At 36.4% G+C, this 24,302-nt stretch overlaps 1 protein-coding gene across 1 annotated transcript; it reads right to left on the bottom strand.

Moving 5' to 3' along the window:
- Positions 1-21,574: 21,574 nt before the first annotated feature.
- LOC141685025 (diaboline synthase-like) lies at positions 21,575-22,447 on the bottom strand. The gene has a single exon (XM_074490150.1). The coding sequence runs from the start codon at positions 22,445-22,447 to the stop codon at positions 21,575-21,577; it is 873 nt and encodes a 290-aa protein (XP_074346251.1).
- Between the last annotated feature and the right edge of the window lie 1,855 nt (positions 22,448-24,302).

Raw genomic sequence — 24,302 nt, 5'->3', positions numbered from 1 at the left:
ATCACATGCTCCAATATATCGCAAGATTTGCTAATTAACCACCATGCATCTATCACAAGATAATGCATATACATATGTATACATCACAACAACAGTATAACGGGTAGAAAACTTGCCTGAGTGTTCCCGGATAGACTTAAGCTTAGAGTGGGTCCGATAACCTATGAACAACAACATAAGTCGGAATTAAACCCCGGTCGCTTAAGAAACTAGACTTTAACCAATTAGACCCCTAACGTTCGCTTTCGCGCTTAACGATTCACTTAAGTCGCTCGAGTACCCTTGGCTCCACCATTTTTAATAAATTAACCATTAAGAGTTTTAAGGCGATTCTTTCGCGAGTACCTTACCAACTGTCTAATCCACTTAACATAATTGTTTCATATCCCAATTAGTCATTTAAGGTCCTTAACCAAGGTTTCAAAGTAAGGCGAGGGGAAATGGTTCGTTCGCGAAATGTCGTTACTTAAAACGGTCGTTTCTCCTAAACCGTACATCGGATTCAAGCGTACCACATATCAAAAAGAAGCTCGTAACATGAACTATCTAATCATGGAAATGGTCATAACCTAACAGTGAGTTCTAGGGTCCTGATGTTATGAACAAAAACAGTCTAGGATAATCGGACATTACGACGGCTATGTTTACGCGATTACCAAATTTGTACAACTCCAAATCAATCCACAATCAACCCACAGTCAACATTACAACCCAAAATCCCTCCAAACCTCACCACATCAGTCCATTACTTCATGTTTTAACCAACTCATTCAATCACAACAAAAGCTACTAACCATATTAAGGTTCATTAACTAATAACCAAGATTCAACCATCAAAATCTCTACAAACTCAACCAAACTTTAAACAAACAAGCATCATGCTTCACATATACTATATCAATCATAACCATTCCTAAATAATCAAAACTAAAGCTAGGGTTTGGAGTTTATACCTTCTTGAAGCTTCTTAACACAACACAAGAGCTTTGAATGCCTAAAGAACCTTGATCCTTGCTTGTATAACCTTAAACTTTCATAAAAATTCAAGAAAACTAAAGTTATTTTTTGAAAGTTACTATTCACCATCTTCTTCCTTGAATTATTGGAAGAGATTGTGAAGGAATTTGAAGCTTAAACTTATAGGATATCCATATCTATGTACAAGGAACATTAGATAATTACCTCACTAATTAACAAAGCTTGGAACTAGGATTTGAGTTTTTTTCTTCCTTTGAAATGGACAAAGCCGAGAGCTCTTCTTGAAAATGGAAGTGTTTTGTGTTTTTTGATGTTTATGATTTGTTTTTGGCTTGGTTGATCCACTTGGTTTGTTAATTAGATTATTACCATGGTAAATTTTGTGTGGTTCACAATCAACCAACAACACACTTCTCTTTTGGTCATGCTTAGGTCATCTTCCCATGTCATCCTCTCACACTTGTCCTCTTCTTGTTGGTGAGATGACATCACTCTCCACTAACCCTTTGATTAAGTCCTAATTACTTGGCTAATGACCGCTGATCTGTTATACGGTTCGCTTAACTTTCATTCTCGTTTATCGTTTGAAGGATCATACCCGGGATCTTATTACTTGGGTTCCCTTAACCTTTCTCAATACATTATATTCCTTTTATGATCCTCTCTTACAATCCTTGAATTTAAATCCTTTTAATCATGTTACCTTATACTCAATTCTTTCGGTATCTGGTGGATTTTCGGGATAAATCAAAGTGTTCGGATTTGGATTCTGACGATCTTTACATACACTTATATACCACATAGAGTACTAATAATATCCCAGAAGATCAATAAAAGAACCCCTAAATAGTGTGGCATGAAAAGTTTTCTTATTCAGCATAATCAGCAAAACACTATTCATAAGGGTTTCAAAAATTCCAAAAATTGGGGTTATTACAGTGGTATTTGAAGACATAAGGGTGGTGGATCCCTACAGGAACATACATGGTGAACCTATTGTGCCAAAGGATGAGCCAATAGAGTGGGATAAAATACCAATTCCTGACTTCAACTTACCAATCCTTAGTAAGCCAAAAAGGACAAAGCCAAAAAGGACAAACTCAGGCTAGAGGAGCATCTTGAATTGACTGTGAGCCAAACCTTGCACATTTTAATTAATTGAAGCACTTTCAGTTTTATCTACTTATCTTTAAAAATATATGTTCAGGATGTTTTGTTATCATCAAGTATCTCTTAATTTATGGCTACAATTCTAGTAGACATAAATTGGGGGAGATTGTTGTGCATATGTTGTGTACTTGATGATTTCATAAACAAAACATCTAAGTAGATTTTACTTAGTGAAATGATGTAGCACTCGACGGATAAGAATTATAGTCCCGACGGATAACTCATTATAGTCCCGACGGATAATTAACTTATTATCCATCGAGTGAGTAGCTTATGTAATAATAAGTTTGTAGCACAGTTATGTATGCACCTTTGTATAGAATCTGTAGTAGCATATAAGTCATGTTGACTTTAACTAGATATGCAGAATAGGTTGATTAATTGTACATAAACGATGTCTTGTAATTCTGCATAAGTGAAATAGAGTCAAGTGCCAAAATAGCTACTGACGGATGATTAACAAAGCCATCGACGGATGATCAAATGACTATCAACGGATGTTTAATATAGCAGTCGACGGATGATCAATTAAATCATCAATGGATGTTCTGAAAGTCGACAGATGATCATATGAAGAATTCAAACAGCAGTTGAACAGTGAAAGCTGACACACAGCCGTCGAGATGTATACAAACACACTGTGGAAGCCCATTAACTGGGTAATAGAGGACGAAAAGCAGCAAAGCTTAAGACTGTTAGATTTTATATTTGTTCAGTCTTTTTGACTTTGTAATCTTGGTATTATATAAACCAAGAGAGTAGCAAATAGAAAAATAACTGAGATAGCTGAGAAACACAAAAACAGAGAAATCTTTGTAAGCAGAATCTTAAGCATTTCATGTATTCTCAGTAGTTCCATTTGTAAGCAGCTGTGAGCATTTCTGTACACAGAGTCCTCTCGATATATTATATATATATCTCTGGTGGAATTGTTTAAATCCACCAGAAAGTTTTTAAAGACTCTTGTTTTTAATTACTTATGTTTTGATTCAATTAAGTTCACATTCCGCATTGTGCTAATCAAAACAAATATATTTATAATCGAGTTGAACATTTTTATTTCGAGAAAAAGGTTCAAGAATTCCATTCAACCCCCCTTCTGTAATTCTTGCTATATTTTTAAGGGACTAACAACAAAACAATTCGAGGAATATATTATTTTATTAATATAATCCTTGAGGTTGCTACAATCTAATCAATGAATTGATTAGCTACAATAAATTCAGCAGCATAACACTATGTTTACAAGCTTAATAAATGAGGTGCTTTAATGGAGCTCCCGTAAACACTCTGTTAAAAGATGAAAAAGATAACTAAAATGAAATATATTCATTTTGTTGTATATGTAGACTTTCAATTCCATTGGACAGGTGACATCTATGTGTCCACATAAATCCTAGAACTGCTGCATTTATTTCACTAGAAAAACACCAAGTGCTCTATGCCGATTACAGTGTAGAGCCCTGTATTTTACCTTCTAAGGCGACCACAGTGTTCTCCCTGCACAAAGGGTCTATGGCGACCACTATGTTGCCTTAGAGATTTTCTATCTGCTCTGTGGCGATTACAGAGGCTCCCTGGAGTGGGAAGCTCTATGGCGACCACAGGGTTCCTTAGCCCTCTACTCTATGGCGGTCATGGATCATGTATCCTCTCTCCTTTGGAGACCATAGGGACTCCTTAGTTTGGGGAAGCTCTATGGAGACCACAGGGTTCCCTTGGCATGCTGACTGCTCTGTGACGACCATGAGTAAGTTTCTTTCAACTCTTCTATGGCGACCACATGGACTTGTAGCCTTGACAACTTCTATGGCGACTAGAGAGGAGTTTTCTTCCTTAGAATATTTTTGCTTCTGTTTTTCCATTCTTCACTGTATCAACACTTTCTTCTGTAACTGAATTAAAATCCCTTCTTGAATACTGATATTTGGTGCACTGGTCTAGTTCACAAACAACTAGCATTTAGTGGACATAATTCAATTTGTCTTGTGTTTCTGAGCTGATACGGATTGGTGAATATCCATTGCTTCTTTCACTGAACCCTTGATCTGTAACACTTGAAGTCAATTCATGTAACTGATGTTTAAAGTCCTTTGATGTCTTATTCTTCATGGCTACTTGAACATATTAATGAACTTCTTTCCATGATCTGTTTGAGGACTTAAAAAGTAAATTGCATCTTTTGGTTCTTTGTGTTTATCATGTCTTCGTCTGTAGGGTTCATGTGCTGCATAATTTAATATATGTTTATCTGTTGTGTTACAAGTTGAGTTATAGTTCCTCGATTACAAATTACGTTACATTATGCTTTACACACCTCTTGATCTTTTTTCTTTTTCAGTGATACATGATCCTGATAAAAACATTTGTAGTAATGGTTCTATTGTAATTATATGAGAAGAAAAAAATAGATTAACAATTGAACCTCAAGAGGTATACTTGCCCTTACGTCACAAGCTCCTTTGGGCATTGAACAAAGCGACCCGCTGCATTTCCTACCGTCTCATGTTCGTCACATGGCACATGATGTGGTTTTCGTTGATATTCAGCTAAAAACTTGATCAACGGATACTTTGACATTTTGGGATGCAACCGGGTTATTATGAATCATATTCCCCTGACTATTTGTTGAAAAAACAGTCCCCATTGCCACAACAACTCTTCCTTTCTTTGTATGTATCATAGAAAGACGGAAAATCATCGGAACCCGCATCATAAAATATAAAGAATGTATTAGAGGCACGTGTTCATCAAAGTAAAAAGAAAAATTAAATAAAAGTACCTGGAGATTTGGCAAATGATTTTCCCAATCCACTGACTGACAACTGCTTCGAAAAACTTCATTTTTTGTGTACCAACATTATTCACAAAATTAACATTAGGGAGTGACATACCCATCTGCTTCAACTGGTTAAAGATACCATCCAGTTTATTCATAAGTTCATTCATCATGTCCTCGCACTCCTTCTGAACCTTTTTGGTGATTTCTTGTGTAATTGTAGCCAACACATCGAATGAGACAACCCCACTATGTTTTCTTTTCCCTGATCCAAATACGTCTCGAAAATATGAGTGTTGCCAGTATGAAAGATCCCAAAATATGGATCTCTTATTCTAAATACTATTCGGAGTTAGCTTCTTATACAGCTTTCCCAGTACAATGTCAATATCTTTAACTCATTCAAAAACCTCCTCCCCAGTTAAAGGCAAACGAGCTACTCGAGTCTCGATAGTTCCATCGAAAGACTTTCTGAGTAGCATCTTCACAAATTGGACAGGATTTAGCTCCTTTGATGGTGTACCCTGAACGGTTTCCATAGCCAGGAAAATCGCTTATAGTGCAAAAAATCATGGCACGCAAAGTAAAATATGTCTGACTATATGCATCATATATCCTCTAACCTTGATCCCACAATAACTTTAGATCGTCAATAAGTGGCTGAAGATAAACATTAATTTTATTCACGAGTTCTTCGGGGATTAACAAAGTCAACATGATATACTTTCGCTTCATGCATAACCAAGGAGGCAAGTTATAAATTGCTAGAAGAACTGGCCAGGTGCTACGTTGAGAACTTAGAGTGCAATACGGATTCATGACATCTGCATAAAGTCCAATTCGTAGATTTCTAATTTCTCCACCAAATTCTAGGAACTCTCCGTTTATAGTTCTCCACTGTGGAGAGTCAGCGGGGTGTCTGCGCATCCCATCTAGGTTTCTCTCTTCTACATGCCACCTCATTAACTTTGCATTATAAACATTTAAAAATAGACGTTTAAATCATTCTGATATGGGTAAATACTGTAACACCTTCACAGGAGGCCTCTTATTACCATTAGCTGAAGAATTATTTTCGAGGCATTTGTACCTAGAGGGTCCACACTTTGGACATGTGTCTAGATGTTCATGCTCATTACAAAACAAGACACAATCATTTGGACATTCATGTATCTTCTTTACAGTCATACCCATTGGACATAATATTTTCTTTGCCTCGTAGGTAGAAGTAGGAAGCTCATTATTTGGATGAAGTATGTCTACGAAAAGTTTTAACAACTCTATGAAGTTCTTGTCACACCACCCATTCTTGTCCTTTAACTTACTCAACTTCAAGGTTGTTGATAACCTAAAGAATTGGTCATTTCACCCCGGATATAGAAGTCTTTTAGAATCGTTAACCAAGTTGTCAAGAATTTCTAGTTTGTGCCTTAAAATATCTTCAATATCTTCGATCATTACCTCAACCCTGCCAGTGCCTACATCATCTTTTTTGTTATTGCTCATACTATCTCGATTACTTTCAATATTCCCATCAAATGTCTTTGTCCCTTCAAAATTTATTCCTTCTGCATGCCAAATCCACTTAGTATACCCATCCATAAAACCACGACGAAATAGATGCTTACGCACTATTGCACTAGGAAACTTTTTTAAATTATAACAATCATCACATGGACATGTCATCCTATCTCCTTCATTCTTTAAATTTTTCTACGCACAATTAATGAACTTGTCAAACTTCATCAACATACTCTTGTGTTGAACGCTATATTTTATATATCCATGTCTGGCGATCCATGTTGTAAGACTATAATTTTATGTTACTATAAATACATTGAAGAAAATTCTTAAAGTCATTATAACAACTAGAATATTTTAGGAGGTAATTTCTTTGTACTGAAAGATGAATATCGACATAGTAATCTAGGATTCTAGTTCTTGATCATCGAGTACACACATTGGAAGTGATTTATATCAATATTGCCACCACTTATAGATTTCACATATTAATTGGAGCTTAACTGAGCAAGATGACTAAAGGACCAAATGAATAAAATTTACTAAATTTTTTCATAATACTAGTCAGTTATAGAAACCAGTGTGTCCCTAATTCATATAAACATATAAAATTAGACACTCAAACGACATTATATCAAACATCCATTCATCGGATACATGTACACATTGTAGTAACAAGGATACAGAAGATACCCTTAAATTAAAATTGTTACACATATGCATATATACATTCAAACCTCTAACAAAACATATACATATACAAATAAGATTGATTACCTAGAAATTTTACGATAAGAAATGCCTTATCTTTGGGCAATGAAATCAATTAATTACTCCAGCAAACAAGTACCCTGAACCCCTAGTGAACCCCTAGTGAAGTGCAGTAGAATTAGAAAGAATGTGGCAGCGGTGTGGAGTGGCCTGGTAACCACCAATGGCGTGTAAAGAGAGTGGGATAGTTAGGGATTCACAGCTCTGTTTGTTAAAGTTTGACATGTATTTCATTAATTTGAGAGTTATAAATATTTCTAAATATATAAAATTTTAATTATAAAATATTTGTTTGAATTACATGTGTTTACCGAAACACTAGAAACTATAAATTACATTATAATATGTGTGTATATATATTACAAGAATATATATACAAATTGTATTATATAAATTACATACTGCATATAATTTATAAATTACATTACATAAATTATATTAATATATATATAATATTTAAAAAATCCTTCAACTCGAAAATTATCAAAAATTTCATCCCAAAATAGTCTCGCTCGATCCTAAATATGCCATATTCTTTTTAGAAAAATAATATGGCCAGCCTGATAAATCTTTGATTTACACAATAGCCTGACCACATCCTGGTGATAAATACACAGTTGTGCTGGTGCTTCTCGAAAAAAATCTGAAATTTAAGTGAATTTCAAATAATATGAATAAAAATTGGGATGGAATTATATGTTAAATTTGAATCATTTATCAAATTGTTTAGAATTAAATTTAGATTGAATTCTAAATTATCTTAAAAAATCTCAGATATATAATTTTCAAGAAACTCCAAATTATATAAATCAAATAGATATATTAATATTGAAATAATTAAATTACAAATATTAATATTAAAATAAATTAAAAAAATCACTTCGGCCGATTCGTGAATCTATATATTTTAGATAATATTTGACATTGCCTGACTCTGTTTTAAGAAAAACCCAATCCGATTCGAATTTAAAAATATTACACTTCATATATCTTGGTCTCATCCGGTTTTTTGATTTTAAAATTTTTGTTTAAACATAAAAATTGAATGCCCGATATTTTGTGGAAAAGGTTTTAGAATGATACCTCATACGCATATATGGAAATAAATGTACTTAGCTGCAATTAATTAAATAAATATTTTAGCAATATAAAAATTCAAATTATGTTAAAAAAGGAATAAATGCTAAATATTTAAAGAGAAAGAGAAAGGGAACCTCTGTTTGGCGGGCAAAAAACAGGGAAGTGTGAAAACATTAAGGAAGCCTACAACGTCAGCCTTCTTTGCCCGACACTATAAAACATAATCTATAATTTCGGTTCTTCATACCTGACACCTTAAATAATATCTATAACGTCGGTTAGGTGTAGGCAACACCTTAAACGACATCTATAGAGTCGGCATTTTAAAGGCCAACGCTATAAAGCAATTTTAGGAGTCGGTTTATGTTTAATCGACGCTATAAAGTATTTTTAGGAGTCATTTTTTTACCGACGCTTTTAGAGTTTATGGCATCGGTTAATTATACACATGATGCCTCTGAACCACAATAATTGATAATAAGCGTCAGACTAACATATGACCGATGCCTAAAAGCATAATAAGTAACAATTTCCAGTATAATCGACACTTAAAGTGCGACACTAAAAAGGTACTTTGTACTAGTGTGTGTAACTTGTCTTTTACGAGGGAGTTTTCTTTTTTTACCAATTTTTTAAATAGTCTGCTAAGTTTAACCACTAATATATAATCTTCCTATGTTGCCATAATGATCTATGTCTGTAAGCATCATCAACTAGACCCAAAATATTTACTGAATTTTTTTTAGCCCAGGGTATCTTATAAAAATACACAAATCAAATTTTTGAGCACCTGTAGTTTTTTAAAATCTCATTTGTACACCGCCTTCAACCCCAACTAATTTAAACGTCCCTTACCTGTGGTCACAATCAAACCACTATTATTACAAAAAGGTCAAAATAATCTAGGACCAGGTAATCTAAGACTAGGTTTTGTAATTGAGTTGGGGTGTAGAAAAAATATTTTACTAATTTTTAATTAAAAGTTATGACTGGTAGCATTTTTCTTGTAATATTTACATAAACACCTTGTAAATTTTTATGAATTCTCACAATAAAATAAATGCAAATTAAATTTTAAACATAAGATAAAGAAGCTACAGAGTTCAAATAAGATTTTGATATGTAAAACTTGAAACACATAATTAAAAATTAAAAAAAAACTTCTTTTTGAAAAATATGACGTGTCACTTGACACGACATCCTACTACATAAGCATCATTATTTCATTGCTTCTCTTTTCATCTTCCGGAAAAAAATAAAATAGGAATATCATTTTAGTGTTCTTTTCATCTTCCGGAAAAAGTTAGAAATATATATATGTTCTCCACAGTTCCTGTGTTTACTTTTCCGAGGATCGTATTCTAGTGAAACAAAAAAATTAACATATAGATTGATGTAAGAAGATATTGGCTTTGGTTGAGGTTGTTGTTAAAAATTGTTCTGCTGTTAGAAAAATGCCGCAGTAAAAAGTGTGATACACAATCGGCGATTAATAAATACGAATAACAAAAAGAACAAAAAAGGATATAAAAGGAGAAGTTCTCGAGTCCGGCGTATAACTGTCTCCTTCAAGCTATTACGGCCATCACCATATGTGCTAGTTGTTAGCCTCATAGGATAAAACGAGAAAACGGTGTTGCTGCACGAACAGTGCCTTCGGCGAACAAGAACGGAGCAAGAACCTATCGCCGGAAGAGAGTAGGTTTTTTGTTTAGGAGGCGGCTGTGTGGTATATTTCGAATGAATAATAAACCCTAAACCTGATATGATAATATATAGGCTGAAGGGAAACGTGTGCGCTACTTCACGCGTAATTAAATAAACCGCGTTAATTAATAACCAAATCCGTAATTGAATCAGATTATTATTACTCCAAATCAATAATAATAATTATTAATAAAAAATGAATTAAGAATTTAAGAGCTCAAGCCGAATGGAAATTAAATTTAGCAAAACTAGTTGGTAATTATTCGGGCCAGTTTTCTGCTACATTCGTGTCCGCACGTCGCACAGCGGGCAAGTTCGAAGGCTTCGCAAGCCTCGGATTGCCCCTCAAAAGCCCAAGATTTGCACCCCCATGCACGCACGTAGGTGTTGGAGCAATACATAAGTAAAACATTTGAACACTACATAAGTGTTTTACTATATAAAGCTATGCATTCTCCTTTGCAAATTCAATGTGGGACTATCATTATTCTACAGAAATTTCCACAACTAAGAGACTAACTTTGGATTATCATATATAATCCTTTTCTTAATCATTTTGAGTGATTCAAAGTGCCTCGGAAAGTTCTCCCGGGGGAGAGTGTCACTTGTCGCGCGCATGCGACATTCGTCCACTCAAACTATGGCTCAAATTGACTTGACAATGTGGGACTACTACCCATATTTTCCAACAATCCCCTACATTAACATTTTAGTAGCACACACCAGATAGACAGACATGGAGTTTGACTTGGTGATAGTTTCTTCGATCAGATATAGCATACGATAGGTAGAGAATGATCCTTGAACTTTCACTCGAATAAGCATACCGACTTTACTAGTAGATAGCAGACGTGCTTGTCCTTGAATTGTTCGAACGTTTGTGTAAACGATGATATACTTATCACTATATCCTTTCTGACTCGTTCAGTTCTCATGAGTATGTCCATTTTGGCCATGGAATATCGTCTTGGTTCTACAGGAGTTTCTAAAGAATTGTGTCTCACAATTCTCCTTTGAAGCGGCCCCATTTCTCTCCCACATAGGTGATCTTTATCTTATAAAGTAACCCATATTTACTCAACTAAATTCCATGCGTTCACTCATGAACTCCATGTGTTCGCCAAAAGATCATTAAAAGCTCAAAGGCTTAACCTCGTACCATACGGGTCTCACTATTTCCTCATCATAGGAACAGGCCAGGGGTTTCCCCCACAGTGATTTGGTCATCATGATTTAGTTGGCCCATCGAACCAAGTTCTTGGGATCTCCAGTCAGCATTGGTTGGGTGTCCACCATGACGCCGTTAAGCAACAAGCTTAAGGCCCATCCCTCTCGATGATTTCTCAACCATTTCTCTTGATAACCCTTTGGTTAGCGGATCCGCGATATTATCCTTTGACGGTATATAGTCAACAGTGATAATTCTGGTTGAGAGTAATTGTCTAATGTAAATATGTCGTCGTCGTATATGATGAGACTTTTCATTATACATCGTGCTTTGTGCTCTACCAATAGCGGATTGACTGTCACAGTATATCCCTATTGCAGTCACAGGTTTTGGTCATCTCGGAATATCCTCTAAAAATTGGTGTAGATATTCAGCCTCTTCGGCATATTTATCTAGTGCCACGAACTCAGCTTCCATCGTGGAATGAGTTATCACAGTTTGCTTTGAGGATTTCCATGAGATTGCCGCGCCAGCTAGTGTAAACACATAGCCACTCGTAGACTTTAGAGCCTTCTTACTAGATATCCAGTTCGCATCAGTATATCCCTCTAATACTGCTGGATATCTGCCATAGTGCAGTTCATAGTCTCGAGTTCCTCTCAAGTACCTCAGTACCCTTATGATCGCTTTCCAGTGATCAGTTCCCCATTTACTCGTAAATCTACTCAACTTGTTGATTGAGTATGCAATGTATGGTCTTGTACAACTCATTAGGTACATCAAACTTCCAATTATCCTCGAGTATTCCAACTGGGAAACCGCTACACCTTTGTTCTTGGATAGATGTAAAGTCATATCCACAGGTGTCCTAGCTTTCTCAAAGTCATCCTTAAGAAACTTCTCAAAGATATTGTCAACATAATAAGGTTGACTCAATGCGAGGCCTTCTGATGTTCTAGAAATTTGGATTCCTAAAATCATATTTTCTAGTCCCATGTCTTTCATGTCAAATCTTGCCTTTAGCATGTCCTTTGTAGATTTGATCACTTTATCATTGCTTCCGGTAATAAGTAAATCGTCTACATACAATGTCATCATGATATAACCATTGTTATTGTCCTTGACATAACTGCTTTCATTATCTTTGTAATAGGAACAACTATCACATTCATTGATCTTGAAGCCGTTGGCCAGCACAACCTCATCAAATTTCTCATGTCATTTCATAGGCGCTTATTTCAAGCCATACAGTGACTTCACTAATCTACAGACTTTCCTCTCTTGACCAGGGACAACGAATTCTTCAGGTTGTTCCATATAGATTTCCTCATCTATATCTCCATTTAGGAAAGCTGCTTTCATATTCATTTGATGTACTACTAAATTTTGCATTGCAGTGATAGCAAACATCATCCTTATAGACGTTATTCTCGTTACTGGAGAATATGTGTCAAAGTAGTCAAGACCTTTCTGTTTCTTGTATCCTTTAATTACAAGTCTTGCCTTGTACTTGTCGATAGTACCATCCATTTTCAACTTCTTCTTGAAAACCCATTTGTTGCCTAACGGTTTACAACCGTTTGGAAAATCAACTAATTCCCAAGTATGATTCTGCAGAATTGAATCAACTTCATTTTTAATGGCCTCTTTCCACATGGGGCCATCGGGTGATGTAACCACTTCCCTATAGGTTTTCGGGTCACCTTCTCCGAGCAAATATGTCATAAAGTCAGACCCATAGGATTTTTCCGTACGTTGTCTTTTGCTCCTTCTCACTACCCCTACATTTTTGTCATCACTTTCTTCACTCTCATTATTGTCATCTATAGACTCATGAGCTCGTTTAGACGTTGTTGGAGGCTCATTTCCTGGATTGCAAGGAAACGTCGTCTCAAAAAATGAGGCATTCCTATATTCCATAATCGTATTCTTCTCAATGTCAGGAATCTTGGAATCATATACGAGAAACCGATATGCAGTGCTATATGGTGGATATCCGATAAAGATATAGTCCACAGTCTTTGGACCAATCTTCACTTTCTTAGGTGTAGGGACCAGTACCTTTGCCAGGAACCCCCACACTTTCAGGTGTTGGTAACTTGGTTTCTTTTTCTTTCATATTTTAAAAGGACTTACATCCTTATTCTTGCGCATCGTAATATTTAAAATATTATTCGCTCTTAAGATGGTTTCCCCCCACATCGACTACGGAAGTCCAAAGCTTAGCAACATCGCATTCATCATTTCTGTGAGAATGCGATTCTTCCTCTCAGCCACTCCATTTGACTGAGGGGAGTATGGTGCAGTGACCTCATGGATTATACCATGTTGTGAACAGAATTTCCTAAAGGGTTCAACATATTCACCTCCACGATCACTTCGTATCGTTTTAATTTTCTCAGTTTGTTGTGTCTCAACTTCTTCCTTATAGATTTTAAATTTATCTATAGCTTCGTCTTTGCTTTTCAGCAAATATACGTAGCAGTATTTTGTACAGTCATCTATGAATGTAATAAAATACTTATTTCCTCCTCTAGTTGGAGAGAATTTTAAATCACATATATCGCTATGTATTAGGTCTAGCACTTTGGTGTTTCTTTCCACACATTTAAATGATGATCTCGTTAATTTTGCCTCAACACAAGTCTGACACTTATGTTTTGTATCAATTGTTAATTTTTGTATGTATTCTTTTACACTTAACCTTCGTAAAGTGTCATAATTAACATGTCCTAATATAGCATGCCATAAATTAGGAGCCTCAAGCAAGTAAGCAGAAGAATTTTTCATTTCATTATCCTCCTTAATGGACATAACATTGAGCTTAAATAACCCCTCGGTTACATAGCCCTTGCCTACAAACATACCACTCTTAGACAAAACAACTTTATTTGACTCAATTATAATTTGAAAGCCATGCTTATTCAACAAAGAACCAGACACAAGGTTTTTCGAATATCAGGTACATACTGTACATTCTTCAAAGTCAGATTATTCACATAGGTTATCTTCAGAATCACCGTGCCTTCACCTTCAATGGTGGAAGCCGCTGAATTCCCCATGTAAAGCTTCTCACCAGCATCGGAAGCCTTAAGGCTAGAGAAAATCGCCTTGTCTGAGCAAACATGCTTAGTAGCACCAGTATAAATCCACCACTCACGCGGATTGGAGCCGACCAAGTTCAGTTCAGAGACCGTAGCACAGAGGTCTATGTCACCCATCTCCTTGGACATGTGATCGACCATGTTTGCTTCTAACTTCTTGTTGGCCTTTTTGGAATTTTTGCAATCAGAAGATCTATGACCCACTTTATCACAGTTGTAGCACTTTCCTTGGAATTTCGATTTCGAAATCCCTCCCTTGGGTGCCATTTTTCCCCTTTACCAGAAGTGGCCTTCTTTGGCTTGGAGCTTTCAACATGCTCCAACATGTTTTCCTTCTCATTAGAAATATTCGTCTTTTTCTCATATCCTCTGTTGACTTCTTCAATATGAAGTCTGTGGATCAGATCCTCCATGATCATCTCCTTTTGTTTGTGCTTAAGGTAGTTCTTGAATATTTTCCATGCAGGTGGCAGCTTTTCAGTCACAACAGCAACTTGAAAAGATTCACTAATGATCATTCCTTCAGCATGAATTTTATGAATAATCACCTGCAATTCTTGCATCTGACTTACCACAGTCTTAGAATCCGTCATCTTATAGTCAAGAAAATGGCTGACAATCCACTTCTTTGCCCCAGCGTCCTCGATTTTATACTTATGGTCAAGTGACTCACATAAGGCCTTAGTTGTTGGCTTCGAGCTATACACGTTATACAACGAGTCAGCCAAACAATTCAGCACATAATTCCAACATATGTAGTCGTAGTGCTTCCAAGCATCCACAACATACAAAGTTTGTGTGTTGCTCTCACCAGTGAGCAATGATACCTCTTCCTTCAGGTTGCAATCCAGATGTAACGTGGTTAGATAGAAGTGCATCTTTTGCTGCCAACATTTGAAGTTCGTTCCGTTGAACTTCTCAGATTTCTCAGTGTGTGTAGCAGGCACAGTTGACATAACAGGTGCAGCAGGTACCGCATGTGCGACAGATGGTATGTGCGTCTGTACTACAGGTGTATGCACACCAGTAGGCACCGCATGTATAATCGGAGGAGTGAATCATGCCGATATCTGTCCAAGAGGCACACTAAATTGTCTGATGACAGTGTGTCCCACAGGCACATGTCCCGAAGGCACATGTCCAACAGGTGCCTGACCCCATCAGATACTACGATCTGTGCGTTAGGGTTAGTCGCCTGCTGGTGAACCCCATCAGATCCAGCGATATATGTGTTGGGATCAGTTGTCATGTTCATCGTATTGTTCACAGTGTTATCGTCCATAGATCTGTGACTCACCAAAACAGGCAGAGACAGATGTATTAGTCACAGATATTAAATAATAACAGCTTTAATACATACAAAACATACGAATAACAGAAAGAACAAAAAAGGATATAAAAGGAGAAGTTCTCGAGTCTAGCGTATAACTGTCTCCTTAAAACAATTATGGTCCTCACCGTATGTGTGAGTCGTTAGCTTCCCATGATAAAATGAGAAAACGACGTTGTTGCACGAACAGCGCCTTCGGCTAATAAGAACGGAGCAAGAAACTATCACCGGAAGAGAGTAGGTTTTTTGTTTGGGAGGCGGTTGCGTGGTATATTTTGAATGAATAATAAACCCTAAACCTGATATGATAATAATAATATATAGCTCGAGGGAAACGTGTGCGCTACTTCACGCGTAATTAAATAAACCGCGTTAATTAATAATCAAATCCGTAATTGTATCAGATTATTATTACGCCAAATCAATTATAATAATTCGTAATAAAAAACGAATTAAGAATTTAAGAGCCCAAGCCCAGTGGAAATAAAATTTAGCAAAACTAGTCCTTAATTATTCGGGCCAATTTTCTACTACATTCGTGTCCGCACGTCGCACACGCGGGCAAGTTCGAAGGCTTCGCAAGCCTCGGATTGCCCCTCGAAATCCCAAGATTTGCACCCCCTGGGCGCACGTAGGTGTTGGAGCAATACATAAGTAACACATTTGAACACTACATAAGTGTTTTACTTTATAAAGCTATGCATTCTCCTTTGTAAATTCAATGTGGGACTTTCATTATTCTGCACAAATTTCCACAACTAAGAGATTAACTTTGGATGATCATAGCTCATCCATCTCTTAGTCATTTTGAGTGATTCAAAGTGCCTCGGAAAGTTCTCCCGGAGGAGAACACATTCCAAGTGTCACTTGTCGCGCGCACGCGACATTCGTCCACTCAAATTATGGCTCAAATTGACTTGACAAGGTGAGACTACTACCCACATTTTCCAACAAAAAGTAATGTTTTAAAAATTAGATGATTGTTTGATAAATTTTTTGATAAGTTTATGTTTTGATGCAAAAAATTAAAAATAATAATTATTTTGTAATTTTTGATGGTGGAAACAATATATGCGATTCCTGCAACAGCTGAAAAGTAATTTTTTCTAAAAGCATGAAGACTTGCTTTCTCTAATTTCAGGCCAAAAATACTTTTCCTAAAAAGTAATCTTTAAATTTTATTAACAATTTTTTAACTGTTTCTCAGCGAACACACCCTTTGTTGTAAACATTTTTTATACAATTATTTGTCAGATGTTTTTTTCCTGATATCATGACAAAAGAGATTTTCAGCAATTCCTCGGTCATAACCAGGCTGATCTAGGAATTTTCATGAGTGTAGGTTAAAAATGACCATTTTTTGTAAATCTATAATAAAAATAATAATTATGGAAAGTGAAGATTGAAAATAACAATTTCAATACGCATTCTAAATTGGGTTTTTAACAATACAAAAGGTAGGCATATGAGGATGGAGTAGAGATGCACAAAAGGCCCACCGGGCCGGACCTTGACCGGGCCTTAAAAAGCCCGGGCTTTGACCGGGCCGGGCTTTTCGGGCTTTGACTTTGACCGGGCCGGGCCGGGCTTTCCGGAAATTTCAAAGCCCGTTTGGGCCCTCGAGGCGGGCCTAACCGGGCTTTTTTTCGGGCCGGATCGGATCGGGCCGGGCTTTTTTCTAATTTAAATCAGATCTAGTATTATTAGAGATCCCGAAAAATACATGTGTTAGCAACTAGATCATCGTAAAAATGTATTAGTTAACATAGAATATTTTAGGAAAACATTACTTCGTTGAAAACATTTAAGTTCGGCAAAAAATAAACATGTTTATATGATATATTTTATCATTGTTATGATAACAATGATAACAATGATATCATTGTTATGATAACAATGATATCCAAATATTCATGACAATGATATCCAAATATATATAGTGTACTTATTATATATTCTTTCGTTATTTATGCAACGAAGTATATAAATAATATTATTAATCACAAATATGTAAATATATATGTGTTTAAATTATTATTTATATGTATAGTAAATGTGAATTTATAAATATATAAGAAAATATATTAGAATAATCAGATTATAACCGGGCTTTTTCGGGCTTTTAATCGGGCCGGGCCGGGCCGAAGCCCGGACTTTTAACCGGGCCGGGCCGGGCCGGGCTTTGCCTAAAAATATAGGGCCCGTCGAGGCCCGAAGCCCGGGCCGGGACCGGGCCGGGCTTGACCGGGCTTTGACCGGATCGGGCCGGGCCAGATTTTCGGGCTCGGGCTTTTTGTGCATCTCTAGGATGGAGTATTGAAATTTGAAGCTGATGGAGTATTGAAGCTGATACGCATATTATCTGGGGGTATTCAAGATATTTTTAATGAAAGGTACCCTGAATGTGTATTACTTGAGCGAATGTGTATTACTTGAGCACGCATTATTCAATTAGGTAATATTGTACATATACATGCACATCTGTATATATATTTGCCTTCTTCTTCGATCTCAGTCCTCTCTTTCTAACTTCCATACGTACTTTCTTCTTCCTTTTAGATCTCGATCCAGATATGGTTGGTCGGCACTTTGCTGTCTTAATTCAACGAGGGAGAAGAATTATAGTGAACAATGGAGATAAACATATATAGATATGTAAGTGGATTTGCATCGGATGTGAAATACACATTTGTGTAAGTGGTCAGGCTCTAATACGCATGTTTGTGCTGAGTATTAAAAATGGTATTTTCAATCCTCTACGTGAACAATCGGTATTCTCGTGTTTTTTAGTTAAAAAGTCATTTTTTTTCAATTTTTGTTTAGCGGATATCGGACAAATTTTGAAAAAATATCTTTATATTTTAAATTTTTAGTGGATATTTTAATATATTTTCAAAAATTTAAACGGTAAAAAACATAAAATTTAATTTTATGGTCACTTCTTACCGCTTCCTATAAATCTGGTTAAATATACCTGCGAGAAAAAAAATAGTAAAAGAATAGCTGTTCCTCCCTTCTTTATTGATTTCTTTTTTTTCTTTGAAAAAACAGTACAGCTTAGGTCGGAAGACTTTAGTGAGTAAATCGGAGACGGATTGAATCGCCTGGCAAAACTAGACCTGTTAAGTGGATTCCGGTTCATGTGGTCGTTCTCTTTTATAATAAGAGGGAGGAAAGAGAAAAAAAGAACAGGTGTATTCAACAGCTTCGAGACTTGGGTTCAAATTTGAATTAAATAAATTATTCATATTTTTTTCAATCATCAAAACTAGGGAATCAAAACTAGGGATGGAGGTAGAATAAACAGGGTGGGGCCTAGATCTAGGACAAGACTCTTATACGAAGTTAGCTGTAGAGATTATGTCTGTCATATATAGATTTGGTTGATCGCCGTGAGAGTCTCTGAAGTTGACCCTAAGAATTAAGTCTTTATGGCCATTACCGGAAGATGTTTTATAATCTTGTTCCATCTGTTTTCTTTCATTTTTTCTGTCTGAAAGATATTTTTCTATCATCTGTCCTATTCTCTGGAAAGCTCGACGTGTGAGCCTGAGGAGAACAGTTGGGCCTGAACAGGCTATATTGGATCAGGGTCTCTTTTCTTGTATTCATTATAGTACAAGAAATATATCTGTAATCAGATTTCATGTTAGCATCCATCAAGTTGATAGTGGTTGTTCTGAAGGCCGTATGTAATAAATGAAAGTCCTTCCGGTGCCGGAATTTATCGTAGTCCATCACTGGTGAACAACTTTCACTTGTGTATGTAAGTTATAGGTAATAAAATTTGATATCGATTAGTTTTTGAAGTATTTTTAACCTATATTATTTACATGATTTTCATGATTAAGGTATTTAAGCTGGATTAAGCTCTCAGTGACCAAATAAATCGTTAGAGAACGACACGGCTCCTACATTTAATTTGAATTCCAGGCTTGTCACAAGATCTGCTATCCATCACCTAATCTACCACATTTAGTTGAGACTTGAAGGCACAATTCAATATGATTTTTAAAAGTTGACATGCAGGGTCACGAAGAGCTTGCAAGTGTTTACTCTGTGAAGACTTCTTGCCAGCTGCAGGGTTGGTTTCTGGGGGCATCTATGGCCTCTACCTACCTAAGGTGTAATCTGGTTGAACTTAAAGCTTATGTTATTATAGCAAGGCAACGCGCAGTTTCATTAACTCAATCAGGGGCGGAACTAGGGGGAACCAGAGAGCCTCGGTCCCTGTCAACTGTTTAGAAGACTTTATTATCTGGTGCAACCTTTAGAATCCAGTTTACTATTTTTTAGCTTTGGCCATTTCGAGTAGTTTGTGTATTACTAGAAACATACTGAACATTTTATGAATACAGTGAACTATAGGCAACGATAAAAACTTTAAAAGCTATTACATAAGGTCCTCCATGAACAAATCTCAATCTCGAACACAAGATGTAATGTATCTGTATAAGTAAAATGTATGATATTATGAGAGATCAACTATGTCAACTAACATTCTTAACTCCACAATACAAGACATAAGCTGATGATAAAGGGAAGAAAGAATACTTATGGAGTTTGGAAAAGGTCTCGTGACTATGAAAGTACTAGTTTCTCAACTGTCCATCATGCTCCTCTCATTAAAACATTGTTCTTGTATTCCATATTGCTTTTCATAAGGAACTCTATATAAAGACAGGGATCAGAACATAACATCCAAGCTAAACAAGTCTTCTATCTCTTACCTATATAACTCAAATTATCAGCAATATGGAAAACCACAAGGTCTTGTTTGTATCCTTGTTCATCATGGCTGTGTCATTTTCTGGTATTGGTAATGTTGCAGCCTCTCGCCGCCTTTTGACACTATCAAGCTTTCCTTCCATACCAAATTTGCCATTCCCATCAGTCCCTACTACGCCTAGTACTTCATTGCCTTCATTTCCACCAATTGGCGGGGCGTCCCCGGGTTTTCCCAACTTGCCAACACCAACAATTGGCACTCCCTCCTTCCCATCTATCCCAGGTATTCCAGGGATCTTCGGTCCTCCTTCAGAAACCAATCCATGAATGCCCCTGATATGTCGTAACCAGTCACTAATATAATGTATCGAAATTTAAAAGTATAAGGTCTACTTGATGTTGATTCAATAAACAGGGAATGCTGTGTTCTAGATATTTAACTGGTGTTCTCTTATCACTAAGGTATATCATTGTATATTCCATCAGTGATGATAATATGTAATTCATTGTTAAGTTATGCTGATTAATGGAACATTACTGTTTCGGGTTTAGCTTACAGAGGACAGAATTCATTCTGCTAAATTCTGAATGATTCATGCTATGATTTATCAATTTGTCATTGTGCACAGTGTGATAAAATTTTAAAGAAAAGAAGATTTATTGGTCGTATCTTTGATTAAACGTAAGAAAAAGAACCAACTTCGAGATTAGTTAAGTCCTTGTTTGTTCTGCAATTTACAAGCATCTGCAAGCCTTCATATACAGATTTTTGGTCATTAGGCTTACCCTCATATTTAGTAGAAGAAACGAAGCAAGTGCACAGTCTCATGTTGAGAGATGAAGTCATTATTGGTTTACACAATTTCAGAATTCCAACTCCTGAGAACTCAATCTGCACGGGTATGTAAAATACAAGATTTCGATGTTGGCAGAAAAAGGAGGAAATGTTGATTCTAAAATTCTGCAGAGAAAGCGGTGTGCATTGCAGTTTAGGAAGTTGAGATGTTAGTAATAATCTAAATGAAATATCGAATGATATAAATAAATCTGCCTTCATTGATAATATGAGGCAACAAACTATAAAAGTACCAACAAGTTCATTTATTTTACACAAGTACAAACATCATAATATGAAACAGATTGAGAAACCAACTCTCTGAGCCATGTAGCTCAGACCAAAATGACGCGACTAAATGATCCAATTCAAACAGAAACCATAGACGACCTTCGTAGGTATATTAGACTGATGCATAAGTACGCAGTTCCTTGTTAACTAGAAAATTTTTCATGTCTTCCTCTTCTAAAGCCACAATGGCCTTTATACCATCCCTGCATGGAGTGTCCATCATGATAATGGCATTAACGAATGGCGTGTCAACAATCGTTGCTTTAGCCGGCCTTCCCCAGCCAAAATCCATCTCATCATATATTGGCAAATTACAAATGCTGCTAAATACATAACCCTTGCAATTCATTTTTATGTACTTATCCACCACTCGATCGATTTCTTTTCCTCTAAGCTTCGTCCTTCCTTCTCTCATTCGGCACACCAGTGGTTTTAGCTCTGTTTCACTCATCGTACTTGTTAGAACAGGATTCAAGGTAACAAGATTGCCAACGCTTGTTTTAGGTAGTGGCCGATCAATCAGAGGCCGCATGTTTACAACCTGCAACAAGACAGATTTATGATGGACCCCTGAATTTGATGAAGCCGCTGCAACAAGACATCTGTAAAGGATTGCAGTCACAAGGTCATTTCGTGTGTAATTTACGTCTCCTTCTACACCGTGTACTTTGTCTTTAAATTCCAGTTCAGCCCTCAACTCTGCAATCTTTGAGTTGTGAAAAGTTATCTCCCTAGTGATCCAGTTCTTTTCGGGGATCACAAATTGAGGTGCAGCTAAATCATCATCAAAGGATCCAGCTGGTAGCAGGTCGTGAACAAACCAGGGATGAAGATGTACTAGTTTATCTTCATCACTGGAGTTGCGTGTCAAACTTGCCCAATATATTAAAAATGAGAGTAAAGTGCTAGCATCCGCAATACGGTGCGAGAGGCTCGCTGCTATAGCTATTCCTCCGCAAGAAAATTGGCTTAGTTGAACAAGCATTAAATATGAACACGATGGTTTTTCCCATATAGTGCAAGGTGGAAAGAGATGACCATATCCTTCTTTTTCATCTTATATCGGAGCGTTTTCCATAATCTCCGATAATCTGCATGCTATGCGGGCTTCAATAAAATGAACGCCTTGGTCGTTGCATTCGACATAAGATCCTGAAGATCTTAGTACACCTGCGAACGGATAGTACTTGGAAAGTGTCTTGGACAAAGAGTTCTTGAGTACATTTGATAAACTGGTTTTACTAAATGGTTGTGGATTGGGATAGAAAAATATAAGAGGCATATGAAAATCTGGTGTCATGATGTCATGGACTGGAAGCTTGTAATGTTTGAGATCGCGGGGTGTGGGAGAAGCAGGTTTAATGTTGGTTGTCGATCTTGAGATGACATGCAGTTGCCTTCTGGAGATTAATGATGCCTGAATCATTAGTCTCTTAATCATCGTACCGGCTGTTTTTGTAACTTGTAAGTTGGAACTAACGAGTTGCAGATGTAATCTACATGTAGGAACCTGCTCAATTTTAAAAACAAAGTTGAACTCACAAGTCAACTCATCTGAGTACTTAATTACAAATGTGGGAAGTACCGCAGAATTATTACAGATCTGAATCTAAGGAGTGCAGCTAGAGGTGGAAGATTGTCCCTGCTTAATTTATTGAGTTCATTCTGAAATTGATTGAAAACATTTAAATGCTCTTATCTGATGGAGGACGTGCCATCATTGGTTGAAATACTTGATATGGACTGTTTTGTATGCTGTAGATATGAAAAATCTGATCCTGACACATGAAAGAAAATACAGATTATTATTTGTGCTAGTTGTGCATGTTACACTAAATCAAGAAATCAGTCCAAGAGCCTTGATCATCTCCCTGAATCTCTTGATAGTCAACACTATCCCTTGATCATCTCTGTTATCTCTCAACATTATTTTAGTCACCATCATCTCCTTCAAAATCTTAACATCATTTAGGTAACAAAATTTACAAATGGTAGAAGGAGAAGCCAACCTATGCCATACTGTACACGTGTTCCTGGCCTGCCAATAGACCTGAACTTCATATGTACTCATCCGAGGATTGTTCTTCGAAGAATTCTGTACATATGTTATTTTTTGCTAAATGAAGCAGTAGACATGTTATTGTTAGGGAAAATGCTAGAGTCAGTTTTGAGTTTTGGACCGTGGTGTGAAACTCCAATAACAGGTCACTTTCCGGTCACTTTCAAGGCAATCTATTTGTTTTGGATCAGATTTTGGTTCCTGCTCTTATCACTCCAAACAATATTAAATGAAATGAACCCCCACATTCGCGTAAATATGGTCATTAAACATTGCATCCAGTCATAATGTCTCATTCTTGCCAAGTTATTGGGAAACAAGTTTTTGCAAATACTTTTTTTCTCTCTATAGCAGATTAGCACTGCTCTATCTTGTACAAGAAATTACCTTGTTACTGGATTGAAACTAATCTTGGTTAATTTAGTTTGCTGCATGCTAAGCTTACAGAAAAGATTATTGAACAAAATATAGAGGTACCAACATTTTTTGTTTATTTTTACACAAGTACAAGCATCACAATATGAAAGAGATTGACAAACCACCAACTCTGAGCCATGTAGCTCAGACCAAATTGACGCGACTAAATGATCCAATTCCTACAGAAACCATAGACGGCCGGCATAGGTGTATTAGACTGATGCATAAGTACGCAGTTCTTTGTCAACTAGAAAATTTTCCATGTCTTCCTCTTCCAAAGACACAATGGCCTTTATACCATCCCTGTCTGGAGTATCCATCATAACAATGTTATTAACGAACGCCGTGTCAATAACCGTTGCTT

The sequence above is a fragment of the Apium graveolens genome, chromosome 9, assembly GCF_009905375.1.
Source record: "Apium graveolens cultivar Ventura chromosome 9, ASM990537v1, whole genome shotgun sequence".
Lineage (NCBI taxonomy): Eukaryota > Viridiplantae > Streptophyta > Magnoliopsida > Apiales > Apiaceae > Apium > Apium graveolens.
Note: the sequence above shows the minus strand (reverse complement) of the source record. Positions and strands in the feature narration are given on the sequence as shown.

What these genes read in the sequence shown, in the direction of transcription:
- LOC141685025 (XM_074490150.1), bottom strand. Translation starts at nt 22,447, where the DNA reads ATGCTTGTTCAACTAAGCCAATTTTCTTGCGGAGGAATAGCTATAGCA.